General features: G+C 43.1%; 1 protein-coding gene across 1 annotated transcript in view; it reads right to left on the bottom strand.

The window, feature by feature from the left end:
* The window catches only part of pde4d (phosphodiesterase 4D, cAMP-specific), a 137,716-nt gene extending 111,699 nt beyond the window's left edge, over positions 1-26,017 (bottom strand). Inside the window, exon 1 of the mRNA XM_086110702.1 lies at positions 25,331-26,017. Within this exon, the coding sequence (XP_085966828.1) occupies positions 25,331-25,650 (320 nt within the window). The 5' untranslated portion in view covers positions 25,651-26,017. The remainder of the gene's footprint in view (positions 1-25,330) is intronic.

Here is a 26,017-nt window from a genome sequence, read left to right as displayed (position 1 = left end):
CACCTTCGGGGGGAAGGAAAAAAAAAACATGGGGGCATGTTGAATTTATTTTGGAAGTAGGAATTGGCGTATGAATACAGTCAATCTTTTTTTTTTCATTTAAACTAAAAACACCATAAGAGTCAAAAGCTTAGCAGAACTGCACTTTGAGTTTTGTTGGAGCATGTTTCGATTGCTTAGTGAAGTTGTTGATGTGGCGGGTGTGTGTTTGAGGCGGTATTTATGTGTCCGTTGCATGCGCAACATATGTGGATCAGGTATACCGTAATCTCCGGATTATAAGACGCACCCACTACATTTTTGTATGAAATTGAAATGTATGGACTTGCTTACTGCACTCTGGGCATGTGCAAATTCATTTTTAGGTGTTCCTTAAATGTAAATTTGGCATTGTCGCGCTGAGTAAAGACTCACGCAACAGGAAGCTATCAACAGCAATTAGCAGTTGTTCCATACAAATGGGCACTCGGATGGTCGGTTTTAGCGTTCCGTCGCAGCGCAAGTTGGAATTTAAAAACACAACCCAACACACGGCGGGGGTTTAAGGAAATAAATGGACTCAGTTGCTCTGAGGCTCTCTTGTCAAACCCATGAAAGTGATCAAGGATGCCGTTTCACTCGACCCTAGATCGGCCACATCCCTTAGCACTTAGCATGAAAGGCTCTCTATTCGGTCCCCGGGGAAGTCTGAGTGGTCACCCACGGACACACAAATAAAGCGCGAGCTGCAGCCTGAGAGACTTTCTTTTCCAGAGTTCCTGACAAAATCAAATAGAAAGTCGAGACGGCCGCACCGAGGTTTAGCTTTAAGTGCAAGTTGCGGATTGAAACTTTACAGAAAAAGAAGTTGCGTTCGGGGGAGAGAGTCTTTTGGGTCCCCTCGCATTCCCCTTTGCTTTTTCCTGGATTGGGACTCAAGAGATCTCTTCTGCTGTCAAGCCATGAGGCTTTTTAGCATCTTTACACCACTTGAAACGACAAGTGCATGTCCCAAAGGGTCCCCTCTTCCCGTCAGTCTGCTCTACAGCCTATTAAGTCAACCATGTACAGTATATGTGCATTATCGGAAAGTCATCACTTATTCATGCCATCAGTTTACAGTCGATTTTATGGGAGCTGCACCCTGGCGATCATGTAATAAATGTCGGTTCAGAAGGATTGTTCCATAATGTTATTCTTCTCTGGCCCAAGGGGCTCACATTGAACACGCCTAATCAATTTTTTATGAATCAAGTTACGGCATAAAATTCATGCTAGGTTTTATGAGGACGAAAAACCTGAACGGAGGCCTTTCCATATTTCAATTGCCTGTGCATTAATTACTGGTCTCATTTGCAGGGTGGAAGATTTTGACTTTGTCCAAACGCTCAAACTCCCTGTAAAGTACCCTGAGGTGAGGTATTTATTCCTGCCTTGATACTAACTGTATATTTAAAACCTAATCGCAACACACGTGGACATGTAAAATCGTAGTGTGCATAGAGCACCGGGTTCCTATTAAAGGTAATGGATTTATTCGAGAGGAGGTGTTGATTTATACACCAGTGCGGAGCCTAATGGAGAAAAAGTGTTCATTAGGGAGAAGTTTTATTTTTTTTTGTACAGTTATAGAGGAGGCCTATATGTGCGAGAGAGGAGGTCTTCATTTTTAAAAATGTCATTCTGTCCACAGTCTTCAACTGCAGAGTATCTGGTCAATGGTAAATGGAGTGCACCTATATGGCACATTTATCATTCATACACCGATGGACGGCTGCCGCCACGCAAGGCGATGGGTCAGGCCAATTGGGAGCAAATCTGGGAGTCTCAGTAGCTTGCTTTATGAGAGGGGAGGCCTGTAGTTTTACAAATGCATTTGTCTTACATAAATCAAGAGTAATAATATTACGACTGCATTTCAGTTTTTTTCTACAAATAATATTTAACATATTGTCGCTGTCCTGTGAAAACCTTTTTTTTTCATTAAAATTTTTATGTGAATGGGGTGTCCGTGTTTCAGATATCCATAAAGATAGATATTTTTTTAAATGCCAAAAATGGACATTTGTGTTTTTCGCAGGACAGCGAGAATATGGTATTTTATATTGATTAAATGACTATGACACAAGAAGAATAAATAAAGAGTTGTCGCTATTTAACTCACTTGAGTCGAGAAGTATGTTTGTTCAAGTAGGGGGCTAAATGAATATAGTACCATATTTTCCACACTAAAAGGCGTACCCGAAAGCCTTCCATTTTCTGAAAAGCTCACAGCGTGCCTTAAAATCCGATGCGCCTTGTGTATGGTCATTACGGTAATATGTCAAAACCAAAATGGCTCCTTGCTCGAGACATGCTTACAACGCAGAGTTCAAACTTAAGGCGATCACTTACGCAGTTGAACACTGAAATAGAGCAGTGGCAAGAGAGTTCAACGTTAGCGAGTCAATGTTATAACTTGCTGTTGGTTAAGTGAACTGTGTCGCTGCTTTATTAAATACGTTTTACTGACATCTGATCATTCTGTTGGTGTTTCCTTGAGCATAGCTCCATCTAGTGGATACATTGTAGATTGCGTCTTATAATGCGGTGCGTCCAATGTATGAAAAAAGATTATAAAATAGGCCATTCATTGAAGGTGCGCCTCTTAATCCAGTGCGCCTTTTAGTGTGGAAAATACGGTCATAAAAATAACGTGTTTCAATTAAAGAGGCCTTTCAGAATCTCCAAGAAGACGTGCCTGATAAAATTAAATAATCTAAAGTAGGTTACAATGAGCAGAGTGAGTACAAACCTGACAGAGCATTGGATCTGAAGGCTGTAAGATAATTGAGGCACGGTAAATATTGGAGGGCAAATCACTATTTCCGGAAACACGGAAAATCTAATTTATGTCATCTTGGAGGATGGGCGCCTCCTGGCGGCATGACTGAATCCCCTGGTTTCTAACTTGTTTCCTCGGGAGCATTTTTGCTTGAGTTTCTCGGTGGTGTTAGTACTCTCTATGGGTAAGAATGTCGAGGGAATTGGCTTTGCGGCTCACTGATAAGATGTCCCACCTTTGTGCTTCTTAGAGGACGCAGGCACTGGAATGCATGCAGTCACAGATACATTTAACCTTCTTTCTCCTTGAAAGCGTTTCCATCCCTCCCCCGGGGTCTTGTTAATCGCAAACACCTTTGTGCGATGCGGTAGCTAAAGCGCGCGGCGACCTTCCAACAGCTAATGCAAAGATCATTCGGGAGTCTATCAATGGCGACAAGGAAAGACTTTTTAGCCATTAACAGTGAGCATTATGATGGTCGGCCACAATCGAGCCATTTTGCGGAAGTCAAAGCGCTCAAAGCTAGCATAGCACAATTAATAACCACAGTAAAGCCTTTGTGATGGAGGAATATCAGCCCCAAATGAGACGCTCTCCACTCTTTTTGCAGTTTATTGTTCTATCCACATCCTTTTTCATTTTTTAACCAAAATTAGCTAACTGGAGCCTATGTTAGCTGACTTTGGGACGAAAGCAACCAGTCGTATTCAAATTCATGTCTTTTGGGTCAATTAAACTAAGAGGCACATTTTTGGGGGGTACAGCAAGGAACCGGAATAGGCGGCGTTTTGAAACCGGATGTCACGACAATGATTCAGACATGCCGACCTTAGAAGTCAAGTCAAGGTTATTTGTTTAGCCCACAATCAAAAAGCGTGGCAAACCCACAGTGTTGGCAACATCGCCTCAACACCCTAAAAGTGCAAGGAAAAACTAAAAAAATATAAGGAAATTAATTATTAATTAATAAGGAAAATTAAACCTTGAGAAGGGACCACAAATGTGGAGAATCCCCCACTTCCAGGATGACAAGGCTGCAATGGAGGTTGAGTGAGCAACAATTCATACATAATGTGGCGCTATGCATGTGAACTAAAACAACCACGAGACTCCGTTTAGTATCATTCAGTTGCAGGAGGACATCTTCAGAATAATTAAATAATGTCCTCGAAACCCGGCCCGGGCGGCCGGATGCTAAATCCTCCGATGGCCCGAAAGGGCCCCAGCAACATATTTTCCCGAAATTCTCAATGGCCACCGCGCCCCTGGAGATGCTTCAGATGTACACCAAACTTACAAAATGAATTTCCAGACGAAAGGATGTAGCTGCGGATCTGGATAAAGGCGGGGTCCTCGGTTTACAAGGGTTTTAAGGTTAGAAATATGTTGTCACCAGGTAACAAAAAGGCACACACAGTTGCTGCTGAACTTCGCGTTATCCGATGTTTCTTATAATTATGATGTTACCGCTCTATTAGCGTAGCGATAGATTAAGGCCGGTTTTGACTTGCAAACAAATTCGGTCTTGATTTTTAGGCCTGTGTAGCCAAACAGAATGCTATGAGTCCGTTTTAACAATGCAACATGGCAACAGGTATACAAGCAGGCTAATTGTATCATTTAGTGAAAGGGCCTTTAATATTTCTGCCCGTCACTATTGTACAGGATAAAATATGTCCCTAGCATGCAGTATACACAGCAGATGAACAAAGATACATGATTACGAGTACAGTTTTTGGTCTGATTAAGTGAAACTGGATGATTTCCCACAAGACACCTGATGGACGCTCACTGCTCTCGGCACTCATTTTAGAACAGCGAACTCTCCAACGATCGACATGACACTTTTCCAAGCTGGCCGCCCACCTGCACTTCACCGAGTGCCGTTCGAGCTTCAGTGACTTTGTGCGGGTGCGCAGAAGGTCCCGGAGGCGCACTGACGCAAGAGCCAATCGAAAACAGTTTCGGTTATCGGTATCGTCATTTTCACAAAGTGCCTCGATTGGATTTCTTCAGCAATTCTCATAAGGCACAAGGATAGGGCCATTCCCACAGCCGAGTCCAAGTCACAGGAGAGTTGGTGTGCATTGACTCCCCCCACCCCCGCCCGGGGTGCCTGGACAATCTGTTCATTCTTTACAGTTTCACATTTGAGTCACCTTGTGGAGAAGATATGGGCCGAAACAAAGCAAAGTCATGCCTGGCGGTGACTTTCGTTTAAAGGCTCTGCTCACCTCCTGCTTGACTGCTTTTTATCAGCTATGTCCCCAAAAATTGGGATTCAATTTCGTCATGGAAATCAATTGGGATTTCCATGACGAAATTGTTAGCACATCAAGCAACGTCCTGGAATAGTGGAATATTTCTCCAACCTGTCAGTACGGTACAGTAAACCCAGACTCTTCGACTCGTATCAAAAAGGTGAATTTGAAAAGCGGACCTTGAACAGGCTAGGGTTCGCTGTACTTGTTTTGCATGTTGATTAACTGTCCACACGCTCTCGAAATGCCCTGCCCTTGAGATAAATGATCGAAGTCGGGACGCTGCGCCATTCGTGGCCCTCGCCAGCGTGTAAAGCATAGAGACTAATCATTTGAACGTGGCAAACACGAAAGAGTAATTAGCGCCGCGTATTTGATTGTAAATCACGACCGACTGACGCGCTTTGACTGCACAGCCACTTGCGTTGACAATATCTACCCGTTAGATCCTGGAGGAGGCCAAATCTATAAATGCAGGCCGGAGGTCTCCTTTAAAATCAAAACAAAATAAACATTAACAAGTAACAAGGCAATAAGAGACAGCTGAGACTACCAGCTAGCATAGGACTGATAGCACTTTGATAACAGAAACAAAAAAAACAACAAAACAAATGGAATTAACCAGGAAGGACCAAGGTTATTATAATTAACAAAATAACTACAACTAAAACTAAATAGTTGTCTGTGAAATACATTTAAAAATACTTTAAATAAATTTAAACTAGTGGAAGCTAAAATGTTGCGTACATAAAATTAACCTAACATACTGTATATAGAATCTCAGAACTGTGAGGCAGATTAGCGAACAATCAACCGTGCTGTCCCAATTAAAGAAAAAAATAGATCAAACATGCAAACATTCCATTAGTCTGTCCGGAGAGTTTTTTTTTAAGTCATTCTATGTAGGACAAAATAGGTAATTGGCACTTTCGTTCACCCAGCTTTACAAGGGCTCATAGAGGCAAATTTAGGAAAGCCTGTCATTAGTGTGGCACAAATCAGGTAAGTGACGTCTGCAGGGGAGCCAAGCATGTTCACAGACTTCTGCTTTTCAGGCCAGATGGCACCGTTGAATCCTACAGAGAGTATTTGCTGACAGTGAAAGATGTCACCTGTTAAAAAATTACGCTGACGGGATGGGAAAAATCTGAGCAAATGTAGACTATCAGCATTTTTATTTTACTCAAGGGCTTCCTCTCGAGTTCTTAAGTGTAATTTACCGTGCTAAATACAAAGGAGGTTGTGGTGAAGGGGGCTTTTGTTGAGAAATAGAAAGCACTGGAACTCTGAACACTAAGGACATAAGAGAATTTCTGGCTAGCCCATTGATATTCTAGACCTCAAAAAAAAAAAAAAAGGAACACAATGGAAACCACCTGTGTCAGTTTAACGTCGATACTAACGTGTGAAATCGGCTTGTTATGGCCGGCAACGCTATTGGAGAGAAGAAAAATAAAAACTGCACACAACTACACTTCTCATAAAATGTTACAATAATAATAATAATATTCATCAAGCCATCCATTTTCAACACTGCTTAACCTCAACACGGTCGTGGGAGCCAATCCCAGCTAATTTCGGGCAGAAGGCAGGCTACACCCTGAACTGGTCGCCAGTCAGTCGCAGGGCAAATAGCACATATAGAGACAAACAACCATTCGCACGCACGTCCATAATGTCACTGAGTGGGAATCGATCCCACGCTGCCCGCACACAAGTCAGGTGGGTGCACCACTACACCAACAGCGACCTGATAATAATAATAACAAGAAAAATAAATTGTTACTCTTTTCTAGATATGGCTGACCTATGGCAGGTCAAAACTTCCTGTCAAATTTTTCACCAATTGATACTATTGGTCAGTCCAGTCATGTTTTTTTTTTTTTTTTTTTACAAATTACTGACATAATTGAACATATTGAGAACGGCTTGAAATTGTGATTTTCTTTTTTTAGAAAAAATTCAGTCAAAGTCTGTAAAATGCTTTTGACATTTTAGCAATTTCTGCGTCTCTGCGTTCGCACACAGTCTCCCAACTCTCATAATGCATCCATTCATTGTGACAAAAAAAATGTGGAGCACTTTGGGTTTGTTTGTTTTTTTGGGGGGGAGGGATAGGGGGGACTGGCTTGGAGAGTCATTTACAACTTAAATCAACAGAGTCAAATGCGTACTCTATGCACCTTGTTAAGTGCTGCTGTTTTGGTTCACAACAGGTTAAGAGTCTGAGCATTTCCATTTTTAATGACGTGAGAATGCCGTCGCCATAACTGTTTCCCCATGCAAACTGTTGATACTCACACAGCATATACACTCGTTCAAAGCAACAGGTTGCATGAATAAGCGTACAAATGGAAAGTTAGCGAAATTGGGCACCCCGGTAAAATTTCAGGAAAATAAATATGACCTCCAAATTTATGAATGCACAAATGGCTTTTCAATGTGCTACAGTATACAAGGGGCACACATCCACATGACAGATGTTGTCACATTTATACTACAAATGAAGCCCCCCGGTGACAAGATTATTTTATTTTTTTACCATTAAAGAGAATCCTCAGTTTATGACAGAGTTCCAATCCAACGGCCATGACATAAAACCAGCTTGATGCGCAAGTCTGAACGTGCTTGAGTAAAATTTTGTGATCAGGAGATGGCTCTTGTTTGGAACACACAACAAGTTTGGGATATTCAACTTTACGATGAACCTCAATGCACTAAAATGGTTGAAGGTGAACTTCATTTGACCTTCTCTCAACATTTGAATGCACGTATCCAACTATTTGAAGTTTCTGTACTTGCTTCTCCCTCGCAGCGAGCAGGTGTTTGATCCCTTGATCAATACATTTCAGTGGGTATGTTACTTCTATGACTTCAACTTTCTGTGACTCCGCACCTACAGTATGTCGCAACCTGCTGATGACATTCGGTGACACTCCGAGCTTGGTGGCCCCATCCCATCTTGTTTGAAGCCTCAGGCATTGTTTTGATCCATTCCTATGAGTCGTTTCGGTCTCCTGATGTCAAAATGAGAACAGCGCGATGAAAACGGACTGTTCAAATACCATTTCTAATTCAACGAGAAATATATCTGTCCACTTATGGAGCAAACAACTTTTGTGAATGTTGCCGTTGCTCTCCTTGTAAGACAACAGCACTGAAAAATCTCAGGACAATTTCAGCTGTTGGCCATGTGCATTCAAAAGTTTAGAGAAGGTCAAATTAAATTCACCTCTATAGGTTATGATGGATTAAAAATGCATTCTGAAATTCCACCTGTGAGCCCAATACGCCTTTTTTGCGAGTAGTCTAACTGTAGTTCAAGCCCTGCGTCATTGTTCACATTCTTCATCAGCAGTTCATACCTTGCGTCTTTGCCCCAGAAGTAAAGCACCGAATGCCGAGTAGCATCAAGAAGCCTCGGAGCGTGAAACAAGCAACAATTCGACCAAGGCTACTTTGTGTCGACTTCATCCCCCGCGGAACAGAACGAATGACAAGGCACTTTCCAATTTTAGAAAGCAGACGCTCATCAAGAAGAGCAACCTCGCTGTGTCCCCCCGAAGCCTTCCGATGGCAGCTCACAGCAACACACAAAACATTTACTAGCGCCGGACCACTTCTTTTTTTTGTACGCAGGTGTGTGTGTGTGTGTGTGTGTGTTGAGGGAGTGACCTTTGACTACTTCTTTTTAATTGGTTTTGCGATTGGATGGTTCATAAATACTGAAAAACAGTGTCCAGTGCACCCATTCATTAGCTCGCTGCTCTTGACGGCTCAAGTTTACTCAAGGATGAATTATACTGCTGGGTGTAACCACTCCCGCCGCTGAAAAAAATACATATTTATATCAAAATATTTTTTAAAAATGTTTACAAAGGGAGAAAATGTGAACAGGTTTCCAGTGCCCACTGCCTGCCATTGACTAGACTCTGCACTTTAATTCACCGGAGAAACTGTTGACTTGCCTCAGTAGGGGCTGCTGATTTGCTTAGCAACAGACTTCAAACAGGTTCAGCAGTTCACGTTTTACGTTCCACATGTGAAGAATGCCATCGGAGATCACGACAGTAGCGGTGATTTTTCTAGTTGACAAATTGAGGCATCAATTGGGGAGAGGTGTTTAATATTTTCATTTGGATACATTTCCCAGTGAGTAGTGGTAGGTTTCAGTAAAGTTCTACTTAGCAGTACAATTTCTTTCGGTTCGGTATGCAAACTGTAGCTTTCCTTCGAGAGAAATTGCAAAATAGCACCTGAAAGGTGGCGCTTTAGTCACTGTAGATCAATCTCTTCCATGTGAGGATTAGAAGAGGAAGAACACAAAAGCAGGCTTTTTGTCACTTTGTAATCGAGCTCCATATACTTTGTCGTTGTCGTCTGTTGTTGGCCTTTTCCGACAATGCCGCGTTTCTCCTTGCTGTCGCGCTAATTGCACCGCCCCTCGCTTCCATGACGTCGCACCGTTTGCTGGACTTGGCTGGCGCATGCCATCCCTCCTACACGTTGGTGGAAACAAAGCTCAATGGTGCTCCATACCAAGCTGAATCGTACCCTTTGGTGGAAACACTTGACGGAGCAAAAAAAAAAAACAAAGAAAAAAAAATAAGCAGAAAACTAGAAGAAAATACTTTCAATTGCAACGGCATGATGAGTCACACATCATTTTCGCCTCCTCTAGGAGACGGCGGCAACAACCAGGCTTTACTCAGAAAAACACACGTGTTGGAATTCAGGCCACGTGTGGCGCTTGGAAGGCAAAGACGCTCAAAATGCATCGAAAGAAAAGCTTCAAATCCAAGATGATAGTGTCGCTCAAGGAAGACAACACCTTTGGATGTATGGGATGACGTACAGGTATGCATTATGTATCATGGCCGGGGAGAGTGGATGAGATTCATACGGACATACTTTTAAAATGAAGACAGCAACATGTTGAGTCATGTTAATGTGCATGCAAAATATTATTATTTGACACATTCTGAGTAAGAGCCCCCCCCCCAAAAAAAAAAAAACGAATTCTTGAGTAAAAGTACCTGATGGATGTTTTTCATTACTCCATGCCCCAAAAACAAGTGGCCACATTCTGGTAGTATTCCATAGGAAAGCTTTTAAATTGTTTTTTTTAAAAGTATAGCATTCGAGCTTGACCCAGTTCACATCATAAACCAAAGTAGAAATGGGAGCAGATTAGAGCCCCACACACAAGAAAAAAAAAAAAAAAACAGTGACTCAATATGATGGACAGTCCTGCAGTCTCATTAAAAAGTGACTCAGGGGAAATATGCTAGAGGGCATACCTCACTCACAACGGCACACAAGCTTTATATCTTATTTATGTATTGTGCCTCTCGCAACTTTGGAGACAATCTTTGTTATTGGATCTCAAATATAGCAATAATCTCACATTTCTTACCGGCGTGTTTTAGTCAAATGCGAAAATCAGTATTCTTGATTCGACTGGGCTCGCGCCTTATGTCGATGGGTTGGAAATCTAATTTCCTCCATTATTTCCACACAGGGCGCTGCTCGGCACGAAAGGAGACAAGGCAAGACGAATGCCGATGAGATGCCAGTTCCTGAGAAAACATCTGGGCGCAGCCGCTCAATGATGAAAGACAGTCAAAGTATCAGGTGGGATTTACTGAAACCGGAGTGGCGAGCAGGTTTTCCTAAAAAATTTTTTTAAAAAGTATGACAAAACTTGACGCACTTCAGAGAGATGAAGAAATGGCGTAACTCTCTGTCCTTTCAGACTCTTTGTGTCAATTGTGCAATTCTGACTTGGCGGCAAGGTGGCCTCGTGGTTGCCAGGTATACCTCGCAGTTAAGAAGTTCGGGTTTGAAACTCCGCTCGGGCCGTTCCTGTGTGGAGTTTTCATTTTTTTTTCCTTAATCTTGCATTGGTTTTGTCAGGGTACTCTGGCTGGCGACCAATCCAGGGTGCAACCCGCCTCTTGGCTGGAGTCAGCTGGGATAGGCTGACCCTAATAACGACCATCCGTCCGTTTTCAACACCGCTTATCCTGAAGAGGGGTCGTGGGGAGTTGCTGCAGCCTATCCCAGCTGACTTCGGTTGGAAGGCAGACTACACCCTGAACTGGTCACCAGCCAGTCGCAGGGCACATGTAGAGACAAATGACCTAAATAAATTTCTGTCCAAATAATTGACAGTGGACAATTTCCCGCAGCACACTTCCTCATCTCTCACGGCACACTAATGTGCCACGGCACACTGGTTGGGAATCACTGCACTACGTAATACGAGCGAGAGTCATCCTGACCACTCCAGAGGGACATGAGACTCAGTCATACACGCCTCCCTGCAATATTCCCTGCGGAGGAATCACTTTTGCAACCCGTGAAAATAAAACCAAGTGTAGCAGACCATGACCTGTTCCACGATCATGATTTACTTTACTCAAAGGAACTCTAATCTTCCTGTTGTGTGAGAGACGGCTCAGGAAGTTGACTGCAGCACAAACAGATGGACACCAGGGAATATGTTTTGTGTGTGTGTGTGTGGGCGGGTGCTCATCCAAGAAATGCAGCATTCTGTGCATGAGTTAAGGGCACGCTTACAGCTGGTGGATACTCACTACCAAATGCTCTTATGATAGTGATGATGGCACACTCCTATTTGTCATCATAAACCCGGTACGAGCGACTGATGCCGAGATACCAGAGGGCAGTGATTAGGCTAAGCCACAGGGCTCATCTTGCAAATGTCACAAGACCAATCCGAGGAAACAGGTGAGCCATGTCAATTTCAGTCGACAGCAAGTGGCAGTACAACGCAAAATGGCCGCCCCGTGAGACGCTTAGTTCATCTTCCGCAAACACAATATTAATCCGAATACCGTGTTTCGACTCGTGGGTGCATGGAAAACATTACTGTCAAGAAAATGTTTGACTTGACTTCCCCTTTAAGGCATTTTGAACTCGCAATGGGATGGATCTCTAGTGGACTTCTATAGGGGTGTGATCGCTTCAGAAAAAAAATAAAGAAAATAAAATCTGTTTAAGCCTGCTAACCTAATGTTAAATGGCAAAATGGATCAATCATCAGAAGAGAGCTTTTTCACAATGTTCCCTTTTGTGGTATTTGTGGTAGTGACTTTCATCATCATGCCACCCAAAAAGTTTTCAAAGTACCTCACACATCCCCATATTGACATCATAATTAAGATATTTGGATGAAAACCAAAAAATCTTCCCATCTGCTCTGCACATTCTCCAATAATTTCGCCACACTTCTTCTCCCTTCCTTCCCTACAACCGTTGCCCTCGAAGCATCCTCGGGAGATCTCATCACTAATGAAATCAGCGCACCCGTCTAACTAATGTAGCCATGGTAACTATTTCCCAAATGATCGTGGTGCCCTTCTGTGAATGCATTCCGAGAAAATGCAAACCGATTATGATTCAACCCAAACAGGACACTTCATACTTAATTGGTCTAATTCGATGTACAAGAGGACATCACGCAAACAAACACAGCGAGCGAAAGGACGGGGAGGATCCATGGATTAGTAGGAATTGGTCATTGGAAATGTATCTCTAATGGGCAAAAAAAAAAAATCTCCATGAAGTTATATTTTGATTTGATTGTGGCTTTCTGAGGCTAGTCAGCAGCTGTTGTCACACGACGCAAGAGCAGCCTTGTGGTCACTACAGTGAAAATAGTTGCTTGAAAGAAGTTGTTCAAAAAAAAAAAAAATAATAATAATAATAATCAAAATAATCTCAAGACATTATTATTTGATCCTGTGTGGCACCAAATGGCCATGACAACTCCAAAACAGACAGCAAGTCAATGGGGTGAAGTTAGCATGCCAATATGGCCGCCTTCCATTAACTTTGCTACAGTAAGCGTTCCATGACTTGATATTGTTACAGTTGGCATATGCATTTCTATGTTCAGAGCCTCTGCGTCAAGGCCTTTTTCTCTTCTGACCAAGGACAGGCATAATAATCAAAGTCAACTTTGATATTTGTAACATAGCATTTGACCGCTAATGGTGACAACAGTAGTCACATCACAAAGGCTTAGCCAGAAAAAAATATCTTTGGTATTTTACATAAATTTACAATGAATATGAAACAACAGTTAAAAAAAAAAACCATACACAATGAATAATTTTTCTCTTGCTGCAATCATTACGTTCTAATGGGCAACATCCATAACCCCTCCTCCTTTCTGTCATGTGAGTTAGCAGAAAAATAATAAAGCCCTCGTGTTTGGAACTACATGGCCCCGAGCCAACTTATTATGTGGTGCCACTAAGATATCAAAACAAACTCAAGTGGTAGTGAACCTGAACAGAAAATACACCGAAAACAATGACCATGACCACTCAGAATCCTTGGCCCAAACCAGCCAAGGACCTTTACTGCATATCATTGCCCATCTGTTACTCCCTGGATAGCTGGTCTCCTATTTACTTTCAAATTCTTTGCCTAAAGGCATCAAAACACACTGCCGGTTTATTTAGTCCAAAAAAAAAACCCAACAACAAAAAAGAAAAAAACAAGGTATTTTAATTCAAGGACCTAATCCTCTAAATCCAACAGAAAATAATATTCAGTATGTTTACCATAACTTGCTAGGTGTTAAGCAGCGGCACTGACAATTTATTTATATAGCAGATTGCGTTTTCAATTCTTTATGAATATTTCAAAACGCGTTATTTAATAAATGAGAATTCTAACGGGATTTCTCCAGACACAATACATTAACGACACTGCTTTGTTTTGAAACCAATTATTTCTAAATGGCTTAAAAAAATACATTTAAGGGGGGGGGGGGTATTTTTCATCGAGCAAGACATGCACAGAACGCGGTGGCTTGGGCACAGCTGAACTGCACAGTCGGGGCTGTACAGACGAGTTGACAAATCAACTTTGCCACTCCACAATTGCATTTGGAGTGCGATGCCGATTAGTTGCTGATTCCATGTTTTTTGGCTTATAGAGGAGAGCCATTTGCAATACTAGAATATGTGTGCTGAATAAAATTAAATGTGCAGCTTTGGTAAATGACAGAGAAGCAACGGGGGGGGGCATAATCCTCAAGCAGGATTTTGAACACCTTGCCCGCACCATTAAAGAGGAATTTTCCCACCGCACAAGAATAGGTTTGTGATTATTTTCATTTTCTATACTCATCATCCACCACGCAGAACCCCAAACTGCGCTGGGCCCAGAATGAGGACAGGTTTGCCGGTTGGACCGATTCGTGCAAACATTATCTCTCTGTCCCAAAAGATTTTTTTCCCCCTCTCGCTGTAAAGACCACCACGTGACAGCAAACAAAACAAGTCTTAACCCAACCTACAGTCCATCAAAGAAGTGTTGCTCTAATGTGTATGTGAATTCAGTGTATGAGCTGTCCATTGTCCCCGAGAATAGATTATGGCAAAGCATTCCTTACTATTGTTTTTTTTTTTTAACTGTAGTGCGGGACTGGAAAAACATCGATGTCCACTTAAAAAAAAAAAACATCTTCATTAATACAATCCAAGCCAATTGAAGTCATACGACACTAACACATTTCAGACTGAACTCGGGATAGGCATCATAGTCGATCAATATTATGTTTTATGTTCTGTTCCTCCACGAAACAAAGTTCTTCCACGGACAGCGTTCAGTTCAACACTTTCAGCACGAAACTCAGCTTATCCACCCATCCATCCATCTACTATACTGCAGATGGCTTCCCTCTCGAGAGGGGAAACCATTTCCACTCACATCCACTGAGCGGGAACTGAACCCACACGTTCCTGCGCCGAAGTCAGGCGGGTGAACGACAATCGGGCCAATCCGTTTTGGAATAAATCATCAACTAATAGAATGCTCCTCTTCCCCACAGTTGAGTAAGGGAAATGCTGCTATTGCTATTGCTACCCAGGTAGTGAGTTTAATGTGTGGAAAACAGGGATTTAATCACACCAGAGAGAAAGACAAAACCTGGCAACTACGATAGACTATTGAAAAAAAAAACATACTGTTGACATTAAATATATTCTTTATCATTTTAAGATTGAGACATGTTCATATATCATCGGCAGCATACAAATCTAACCCCCATGTGTGTTTATGTACCAACAGAGATTAATAAATCATGAGCAAGATCATAGAAAGAAACTTGGCAAAGACAGAAACAAAAATGAATAATAAATCAGAGCGCGTAGACATGTTGAAGCGCAGCCTGACTGACAGCTCTTATATCCCGCTCCCTTGTGGTCATCCATAGGAGGAAATCTTGCTCACGTTCCACGAGCTGTGGAACCACGCCTCCACAGGACCGAGCAAAAGAGGCTGATACACAAGACTCAAGCGAGCGAGATAATACCCGATGGTGCTTGCATCACACTCTACGTATCTCTTTACAAACGACCATGCAGCAGGTCTGCCATCTTGCTTCCACTACGTGCTGTCAGGTTCTTTGACTTCTCACAGTCGAAGGCTGTCAGTGCAAATTTTCTGGTATCTGTCATCTAGTATCTTTTTTGGGGAACACTTTTAGTCCCCACATTTGAAAACAGATCGGTAGTTTGTGCTCCAGCACATGGTTGCACTTTCAACTTGTTTGAAACCTTCACCAATGACAACAATGGAAAAGGGAAGCAAACTAAACGGATAAAGTCAACCACAGTAGAGATGGTATAAAGAGAAATATTTAACATTGTCGGTTCCCAAAAGGATTTGTGATCAATGTGCTGTGGCGGCCTAAAAACCATCAGCTTCTGGTCTCTAAAAAAATATGTCTAATCTGAACAAAATATACAAGCAAAGCATTTTTTTTCATTGCTATGCTAAGTTAACCTAGCCTTTTTGCTACTCTGTTACATCAGCAATTGCGAACGTATCGTTTTGCTAACTCGAGCTAGCCGAGTCTGCACTTTTTTACTTTAATTAATCCAGAGTTGACCAGGTGCTTTGATTTATCTAGCATAATTTTTTTTTCAAACAAGTAGCTGTACCTCAATAGCTCTGAATATATTGCGATATATTTGTACACTATGACATAGCGAGTAATGGTTTCAGCCTCAGGCTGAGAAAAAGAATGTTTCTTTTTTGTTTAAAACCTCAAATACGTCAATCCAATTTAGCATAAACGAAGGGAGATTTAAAAAAAAAACTGAACTATAGCGATCACACTTATGACTCAATGCCAATTGGCTAACTGCCTTGGTGACCGTGTTGCGCAACGGCTCACCACTATTCTGTCAGAATATTTTGGCTTCACCCAATCTGCGCTACTTTTTCAGGCTTTAGTCTGAGCAGACTGCTGTCGCACTTTATCACGCAACTCCAGGGCACCCGTGGGTAAGATGTGGCGCTCGTGAGTTCCTCTGCGTGACACAAATGCTTTAGAAGTGACCACCCGGCTAACAATAAACCAGGAATTTCCAATTCATCTCTCCATGTTTGTGCCAGCCTCAGTTGAGTGACCAAGTGTGACAGCAGTGTGCTGACCTACAAATGGAGAACAGAGTAATAGAAGGGAACCAATACTGGTAAGATATTGCCAAACACTATGACATAAGTAGTTAGCCAATTCAAATTGAGACTGCAGTCATCTTTCTTCATCGTCACATTTTGTATTCTTCCGCACTGCAAATTTCTGTTGAATCCCCGTCATCCTGCCTGGTCTTGCTGTTCCGTAATTGGTTGGCCTTTTGGCTATGAGCCCCTATCACACTGGCAAACGGTTCAACAGACAGTATTGCTGGCACTTATTCGCCTGTCCTTTTCAAAGGGAATTTGACAAGGCAGTGTCCAAAGTGCACAATCAAACAGCCGTTGCGACTTGGCAAACTTCATAATTAGATGCGTGGTGAATTCAGCATTGGGGACAGCAAAAAAATAAAATAAAATTAAACACAAAGTGGCTTGGGCAATAAATTTCTGGTGTTAAACTTCACATTCTGCTCGCAGGCCCTCTCACACAAGCATTGTTTTACCTTCCATACTATGTTGAGGCCTGCAAATTTGCCATCAATTCCAACCCCACCTGGGTACCTTACACACGGGGCAGCAAGTCAGTCTGAGATTGAAAATCGAGCATAGAATACGCATCTCCACTACCCCGCTCAAAACGTGCCCTGAAACGTTCATATAATTCATACTAATACGAACAAAGACAAAATACAGCATACAGTGAATAGAAATTTTTGCAACACGAACCCCTAACCCCTTCACTGATACGAGAGTTCGAAGGATCCTCACTTGCTAGAAATAGTTTGATAGATTCCCTCTTCAAGAACTGTGAATAAATGATGGGGGATGGTCCACACTCAGCAGCAGAAAATTGGCCCCCGTGTCCATTTTTCAAGGGAGTCTACAATCCATACGACAATGGCTTAGATTGCGACAGTGAGCGCGCTAAAAGAGCCGCGGGCTCGTGCAATCATTCGTGGGTCTATCTGCGTTTCCGCGTGCGGCGCCAGTGATTGCCACTCCTGGCATGTACAAAAATATCAGAAGAAACGGTCACTGATTTTGCATCCAAGTGAAACATCAATTAAGCTTGCGCGCCATGATCTGCTCAACTGTACTTTGTTTCTCATGTACAGTAAAGACAAACTATTCTGCCTTTTTTTACATGCAAATGACAACTCAAATTAGGTGTTGGTCAATGGACTGTGTTGCTGCTTCCTGAACCAGGCGGCATTCACTCATGTGTCAGAATAATCGCTTGCGTGCATACGTTATATCGAAGCCTTTACTAGCAAGTAGTGCCACGTGATGCGTACAATGCAGCCAGCCAAGACTGCTGGAACTCACCCTCTATCAAGAGAAGCGAGGTTCTGGCTCAAAGTGGCAATTATTTCCTTCCATGCATTCCAGCAAATGGCCCAAGCCTCTTGGAAATTGTTGAAAGCTGGGTACGCATAGCAAATCTTAATATCTTAACCCATTTTCAAAATTTGAGAGACCCCGCACAAGGTAAGGGGGGTGGAATAATAAATCGGCAAGTGGCTCAGCCAAACTTTCAAGTTGACAAACAGACATGAGCATCTGGCGTGGAACAGTTTTACATTTACAGTTGTCAGCTCCGACCATTTTTTTAGCAAAATACAGAGGGTGGCGGGGTCATATATCATATTTCAAAAATATCTGATGATGGGCTGACTTCATTTTTTTTTCAGCTCAAATTCAGCCCAATTCGCAGCATATGAGTAGACATCAAATGACCTCGCAAAATAAATCAGAACATTCAAGGACAAAATTGAAAATGGTGTCTTTTAAACTTAATAAAAGCCTAAAAACACAGATCACAAGATATATTTGTTTTCCCTTCCACTTAGAAAAGGAGCAAATTATGCTAAACTGTCGCCTCATTTACCCGGTAAAGTGTGCCAATTGGCAAAAAATGTGCTTCCTCATGGTCAGCTTGCACGCTCACTTGCACACTCGCGGCATAATTAGCCGAAAATATGAACTTAACTTAACTTGCTACCAAGAATGGCAACAAACACATAATTACTCAAAATGATTGCGTTACTGAAAAAAAAAAAGAAAATAACACTTCTGTAAAAGTTGGTTGAATCAGCTATTAGAAAACGATCGTGTTCATAGAAAGGCAAGAACAAAATAACACCGAGATCTTGGACGGCAAAGAGTGAAAAAAACACGACAACATGAACTCCATCCATCTATCCATCCATTTTCCGATCCGCATTATCCTCACAAGGGACGCGCGGCGTGCCGAAGCTTATCCCAGCTGTCTTCGAGCAGTAGGCGAGGGACACCCTGAACCGGTTGCCAGCCAATCACAGAGCACACAGAGACGAACAACCATCCGCGCTCACACTCACACCTTGGGACAACTTAGAGTGTTCACTCAGCCTGCCATGCATGTTTTGGGAATGTGGGAGGAAACCGGAGTACCCGGAGAAAACCCACGCAGGCCCGGGGAGAACATGCAAACTCCACACAGGAAGACCGGAGCCAGGATCGAACCAACGACCTCTGCGCTGTGAGGTCGACGCGCTAATTATGCCCCAGCATTATTATACTGTGCGTTATTTCAGAGGCCATCTTTAATCTGAACTTTGCTCGCTCCACTGACATTGGATTTCGATTGTATCTCACATTTGAAAATAATGGAACCATCCATCCACTTTCTCTCCCACTTATCGTTGAAGTCTATCCAAAGTGACTTCAGGCGGACCAAGAAGTCACTTACTGGGCGTGACCCACCTACAATGAGTGAGAATTAAGTCAGGCAAATTAACCGCTACGCTGTCGGCGACCTACTCTCAACATATTGAAGTGTACAGTTGGCTGAATAGATGAACCAAATAGACGTTTGGAGATATAATTCAATGACTGTTACTGTCTCATGCACAATGAGGTCATCAAGGCTCTTCAAAAGGAACTCCTCGTCGGTTGCGAGCATGTAAACAATGAGCGCTGCTCATGAGGGAACGCTTTTGATTAGTTGCCAAGGTTAGCAGCGAGCGAGGCTGCCGGCGCGTAGTGACTGCCTGCGCTTGTGCATAATATTAACGTTGATTATTTGACTCTGATGCTGAATGCTCGGTGACCTTTTTAGCGTCTCTCATTCAGCGGGCAGAGGCTTTGCTCCATACCTGACTGAATGAAATTGCCTCGACGGGGCACCTAAATGTGCCTGCTTCTGTAACCTCCGAATGTGCGGAGTCCTTGAAAAAGAAGGAAAAATAATTTAAAGGAAAAGTGGGCTAAATCACGGAGCTCTTTTTAATGATCACGTATAAGTAAGCCTGATAAGGAGCTGCATAGAAAAAAAAATTGTTGATTAGGAAAAAACATGAATGGTTTTTCCTCTTTTTCGAAAATGAACAATGCAGAGAAATGCAACAGTAACCATTGGAACAAGCTGAATCGTCCTGCTGTAAAAGACACCAATGCCATTTGTTATTGCTTCCGCTCCATCTGAAGAGCCTCACGAGAGGTTTTTTTATACGCCACTTAAATGCAGCTCCCCCCCCCCCCCACGCTGCACTGATATTCACGTCGGCATCATGCCGTTTCGGACGAATTAACCAAGTTTGACGTACCGCCAAAAGCAACCCGCTTAACCAGGACGGCTGATAGCCAGAGGCTGACCTGCACTCAATTAGTTCATAAAGTCGATATGTGGCTGAAGTACACTTCCTTACCTAATATGTTCCGTGTGGGAAATATTCCACACCCCCCCCCCCCCGGAAAAAAAAATCCCAAAAGAACTACCATTCTATTTACCTTTAAACCCATACTAAAGAACAGTCACCACAACCGTTTAATCCAATTTGGATTTGGAGGACACGGGCAAGACAACAGCCCAGACGGAACACTTCCACCCATTCCGCTGCTTTCATTTCATCATTTCCTTTCCCAGTCCAAATTTGGACAGAGAGAAAAGAAATCCCGATGTTCCCTTGGACAATGACGTCTCCCATTTCCCGTCTACCAACCCCTGCGGCGTCTCTGCGACAGGGTAGGAATTGGAGAAATGCCACATTGTCATCAGAGGACGCTCCAGATTCTCGCTGAGGTCTCACAGAAGCCTTGAGCGCCATCCAAGCTCAGCCTCCATTGTGACACATTTGGGTGATGTGTTCTACCTGGGGGCAGCTGCTGGACTTTGCACTGTACCAGCCACTCAGGGACACACTGTAACATCCACGGTCTCTGAGGAAAGGGCCGCTGTCTCTCCGCATTTACGCAAGATTGTGAGAGGGAAAGGCAAAAGGGGGAGCCGGCTTTTCAGTTTCTTTTTCTTCGGGGGCAGCGCCCCGGTAGTTGTTTATATCTGTCTGCTATAATCAGGAGATGTGTCAGCGTTATCTGACTTGAAGCGACTTGATCGCCGAGGTTTTCATGCGAAGAAATGAGGCATGCCGTCGCCTCGCTTAATGAGGTTGTTCCAAAGTACGGCTCGCATAAACAACATCAGCAACACAGAGCCAAAAGCGTAATGTTCCTCATCTTCTCGGGCGGCTTTACTTATTTTATCGCACGTCTGGGAAGGACGACAAGTGGCCTTCAAACAACACACTGCACCACATGAAAACAACAAGCCTCTTTGGGGGGGGCACGACAGGCAATTTTTGGTGAGGGCAGGCCATCCACTTTTTACCGAATGCAAAATGCCGTGTACCGTGATGCTTCGTACAACACGCACTTTTTGGTACATTTGTAATCAAAAATTGCGACTGCATGGTACCAAACAACTTTTCGGCACCCTTTCAGGATACAAAACCAAATAGGACCAAATCTAAAGGGTACAGCAAGTCACAATGTAGTCAGTCGATATGTGGGCAGAGAATCACGACCTCTGAAATGGCAAAATGCCCATTTGTCTTCTTGTAATGAACAAATACACGCCGAGGGGCCAGAACACAAACAATGGAAGTCCTCCATTGTTGTACTTTGTTTACTGTCACCTTCCTCCACACTGCTGGATTGATTGTTGGATTCGCTGGCGGTTACGCCGTCTCGCTCGGCAGAGGATAGCTACCGTACGCCTCTTGCCAGTTGACGGTTAACCACTCACAAACAATGCCACTTTTCCACTGCACAGCTTGGGTCAGCAGCAATTGTTTGTTTTGTTTTTAAATCTGTAAAGAAGAGGTCATTCAGGCCAGCAAGCAGTCTACTGTATTGATTGTCCATCGCTGCATGTGGCTGTGTGACAACTGTAATTTCACCTGAGTGGAGACAAAAGGGCCGATACTGAAAAGTGGAGACTAGCAAATATAATATTTTTGCTCTAGTAGAGATTTAACGATTCACTCAAGCCCCAATTCCATTTCAATTTTGATTCTCAGTCGCCGATTTCGATTCCATTTTTGAGTCTTTTTTTTAACAAAATGAATTGATTTGATAACCAAAAGATTTTGTCCTTGTTACAAACCGTACAAAAAAAAATGTGTACTGTTGAACTACATTTTTGTCTCAACAGTGTTTTGTTACTGCCAGAACATGAAAATAAATAAACGTGAGATACATTTGACCCATTTTCATTACAAATGCTTTTGTCATTAAAATCACAATCTTGATTTTTTTTTTGTTTAACATCGCTGCATATTTTAATTCGTTTTTCAAATTGATTTTACATGACTTGTAACATCCCTACTCACTTGGGTGTATTTTCAAGTGTTACAATAACGCAGCAACAAAGAGAGGCGGCTGGTTCCTTACTTCAACAGAAAACACCGTAGGCATCACCAACATGTATTTGGAAATGCAGATGCAAAAAAGACTCTTCACAACAACAACAACCCAGGGTGAACGTAGCTCCTCCCCAACACACAAAGCTTGTCTCTCAATGAAGATACCTCACTCCAACATACTTCCTTGAACCAATTAGAGCCACGGTGTGTCATTTTAGGGAGTTTCAGGGGGAAAAAAAGTTTCTTGGGGAGGTTTTCAGCAAAGAGCTGGGGATAGCTGGTGAATTTGTGAATCGTGAACTATGCTGGAATTATTGCCCATGAATAACTAAATGGACTATGAATTGCATGAATAGCGCGCGATGACATTCTGTGCAGTATAAAGAAAAAGGCAGGCAGTTAAATGCCACAATCGGAGCAAGTTATCATCCAAAGCAGATGGGATACAAGCGCAAAAAGGCTATAATAGGCGACATAAATTAGGGAAAGGCGCAAGCGACCAACTTCAAATCAGATTGTGTTGCTGCATATTTGATTTGGCCTGGTGTGTTGTTCACCCCGCAATGCGCAGTCCAGTGTATCCGTCACGTAATTAGCCTTTGGTGTAAAGTGTCATTTACTCAGGGTAGCGCATAGGCCATTAACTTCCTAAAGTGCTGTCCTCTTTTGATGGAATCGTACAGCGTACGAGAACATGTTGGCAAAAGAAAGCCACATTTTGATGGTACCCTTTTTTTCTTTTCTTTTTTTTTAATGACATGGCTGTTTAAGTGCAGCAAAGCGGTTGCATGGCAGTGTCATTTCCATCTGTGCTCTGATCTCGCATGCCCTCCCTGCCTCGCTTGCGCTCTCTTGCTCGCTCTGCCTTCTCCTGCATGTGGCTGTTCTGCCACTAAAAGACAAGAACTATTCTTGTCAGCCAGCAACACAAATCAACAGCCGTTCTGTAGCCGGCCAGCGAGCGCACTCACAGGCTCTCATCACCGGAATATTTGAATAAAGGGAAGAAAATGGAATGAGGCGAGGGGGGGTTTACATCAAGTGATTCGACATAAAACCTGCATCTCTAACAGTCACTTTAGACAAGGGAGCTGAGGTGACCTTCTCAGATTTCATCCTCAGATGCTTTTTTTTTCTCCTCCACTCTCTCATAGCATCTCGCCTTCCCAGAACATGTGAGTAATTAAAGCACTTCCCGCATACACCCAAGCCTTTCTTTTTGCCTTTCTGCCTCTGTGTATCTTTGTCTGCAGGAAGTGCTTCATTAAAATGTTGCTGTCATCACTTTGGAGTCTCGGTATAAAATGCTCAGGAGGGAAGGAGGGAGCCATTGTGGTCATCGTGCATATGTACGATACATCAGCAATGTGAAACGGTTTTAATCCTGTACCGCTCTTCTGGGGGCCACACTAATAAAAATATTAAATAAATAAAGACGTAATTATCAAACAGCCATCCTGTGGTCCGCATTAGAGTTCTGGGCGAGCTGTTGCTTCTCCCAGCTGACTTGGGCAAGAGGCAGCATACACCTTGGACTGGTCACTAGCCAATCACAGGGCACCGTATCGACTAATAGCATTCATACTCATATTCACAAGCATGGATAATTTAGACTCTTCAATGAAACGTGTTTTGAGGATTTTCAAGGAAGCCAAGAATGTAGAGAAAACTGCTGCCTTAAGTGTCTTAAAAAAAAAAGTGGGATCTTGTATGAGACTTCACAGGTTGCGCTCAGGTTCTATTTGTAGAACTGCATGGGGTTATAGTGGTTCACTCACCTGACTTTCGTGCAGGCAGCATGAGTTCAATTACCACTCAGAAGGGTGTTACTTTAAGTGTGAATCGTCGCCTGGCTTGATCCGTGCCCTTTGGTGGATAAGGAGCAGACCCAATTTGGGGTGTGGTCTGTATTTTACTCAAAACACAATGGAGGAGGCTCCGGGTGCCTTTAGCCCTGAACAGGGTGAGCGGTACAGAAAATAGATTTATGGATAGCAAGGCTGGGTTAAAAAAAATTTAATCGAATCAAGCTTTGAAATTAACGCCAGCAAGCTTGAAGGCAGAAAAAACACAAAGAGAGCAATGAATTGACTCTTGGTGAGCTTCACAGGAGCGTGACAGTCATGAATTTATGGCCTGTTTTTACCATTTTATTTATACAGCCTGCTCTTTGATTGAAAAAATTAATAATTAAAAAAAATTCCAATCAGATCATTTTTGACAAAACACATGACTAATGCAACCGCATTGGGTTCAAATCTCAATGCAAATATTCACAGTTTTACAAATGCACCGGGTTAGAGCGCGACGTTTCTACTATTGGCAGGAACGCTTCGTCTGAGATTGTCTTCCATAAGAAAATGAAATGGGCACTGCCTGGCATCCTTAATTGAATCGAAAATCAAACAAAGTGAATCATGAATAGAACTGAATCAGGCCCTAGTGAATCGAATCAAATCAATTTTGGAAATCTGAATCGATCACCAGTCCTAACGGACTGCAAGGACCGCGCGTGGTCCACGAGCCATTGGTTCCCCACCTATGTACGTGATGCATAAGTGTTGCAGAAAGCCATATCTCATACACAAGTACGAATGGGCTTACACAGCTAAACAACAATAATCCTTCAGGATCAGTGCGCATGCTGATCTGCTGCTTTGCATATGTTATTATAATTCCTGTGACCTGCCTATGGGGCGACACCTCACCTTAGTGTCATTTGCCCCTGAACGCATCACTACCTTTGTGTCACATTGTGCTTTCATTTTATTTCCCTCCCATTTTTCTCCTATAGCCTCCAAACTGTTCGTTTTGCGTTAAAACACAAAAAGTTGCAATCGTTTCACGTGGATCGGCGTGATCGTGCGTCGCCTTTAAAAGCTACAATAGAAGCGACGTCAAATGTCACCAACAGATGTGAAACGCGGCTGGTGATTTAATCTTCAAAATAAATCACGAGAAACGTCATCAAGCATCTAACCCGTCCAAAGTTCTGCAAAAAGCAACCGCAGCTAAAAAAAGACCGAGTCACTCGTACAACACACAACGCCCATCGCCAACCACTTTACCCGGCCACCTTTTCCGCTCCCCTCTCTGTCGGTACACGCGAAGCTTACCGTCGAAGACCTTGAAACGACGACGGCCACGACATGCGCGATTTCTTCAGTCCGGGTCGGTGTCCCGTATCCACGGCGTACGTCCGGTCCATGTTGAGGGGGCTGAGGTACCGCTCGGTGTCGGAGAAGCCTCGCTGTCTGACGCGCTGGTGACTCTTGCGCACGAGGAGAGCGTGGTGGAGCGGCGAGAGCGCAGCCTGGTTCTGCTGCCTCCACAGATGTTTGGGCGCCTTTGCACTCACGCCGGCGGCCCCGACGCCGACGCCGCCGCCGCCGCCGGCCACCGGAGGAGGCTGCGTTGCCACTTTGCCTTGCTCCATGTCACCCCTTGCTTTCGTCTTCTTGTTTTCTTTTTGAAACACGACTTCGGGTGCATTCAAATTCAAAGATGTGGCCGAATCATTACCTGAAGCAAACTTTAAGGCTTGTTCAACTCAACTTCATAAACGATCTCTCCATTTACCTATAGTACATCCACAGGGGTTCTGAAGGGGTCCAAAGTTGCATTTTTCCCCGCTTCAAGCAAGCAAGAAGTCTACATTCAAGCCCACTCCAGCAAAAGGTGTCACATGTTCAATCCAGGACTAATCCTACACGTGCACAACTTTTAATGTGCAAAAATATCGAACTTTAAGAAGAAGAAAAACAAGCTGGACTCCATGCACTCCTCGAGTGCTCTTGTGCAGG

Source organism: Hippocampus guttulatus, chromosome 5 (genome assembly GCF_054856545.1).
Source record: "Hippocampus guttulatus isolate MCC_2025c chromosome 5, RoL_Hgut_1.0, whole genome shotgun sequence".
Taxonomy (NCBI): Eukaryota; Metazoa; Chordata; class Actinopteri; order Syngnathiformes; family Syngnathidae; genus Hippocampus; species Hippocampus guttulatus.
This window is presented reverse-complemented; position numbering and strand designations above follow the sequence as displayed.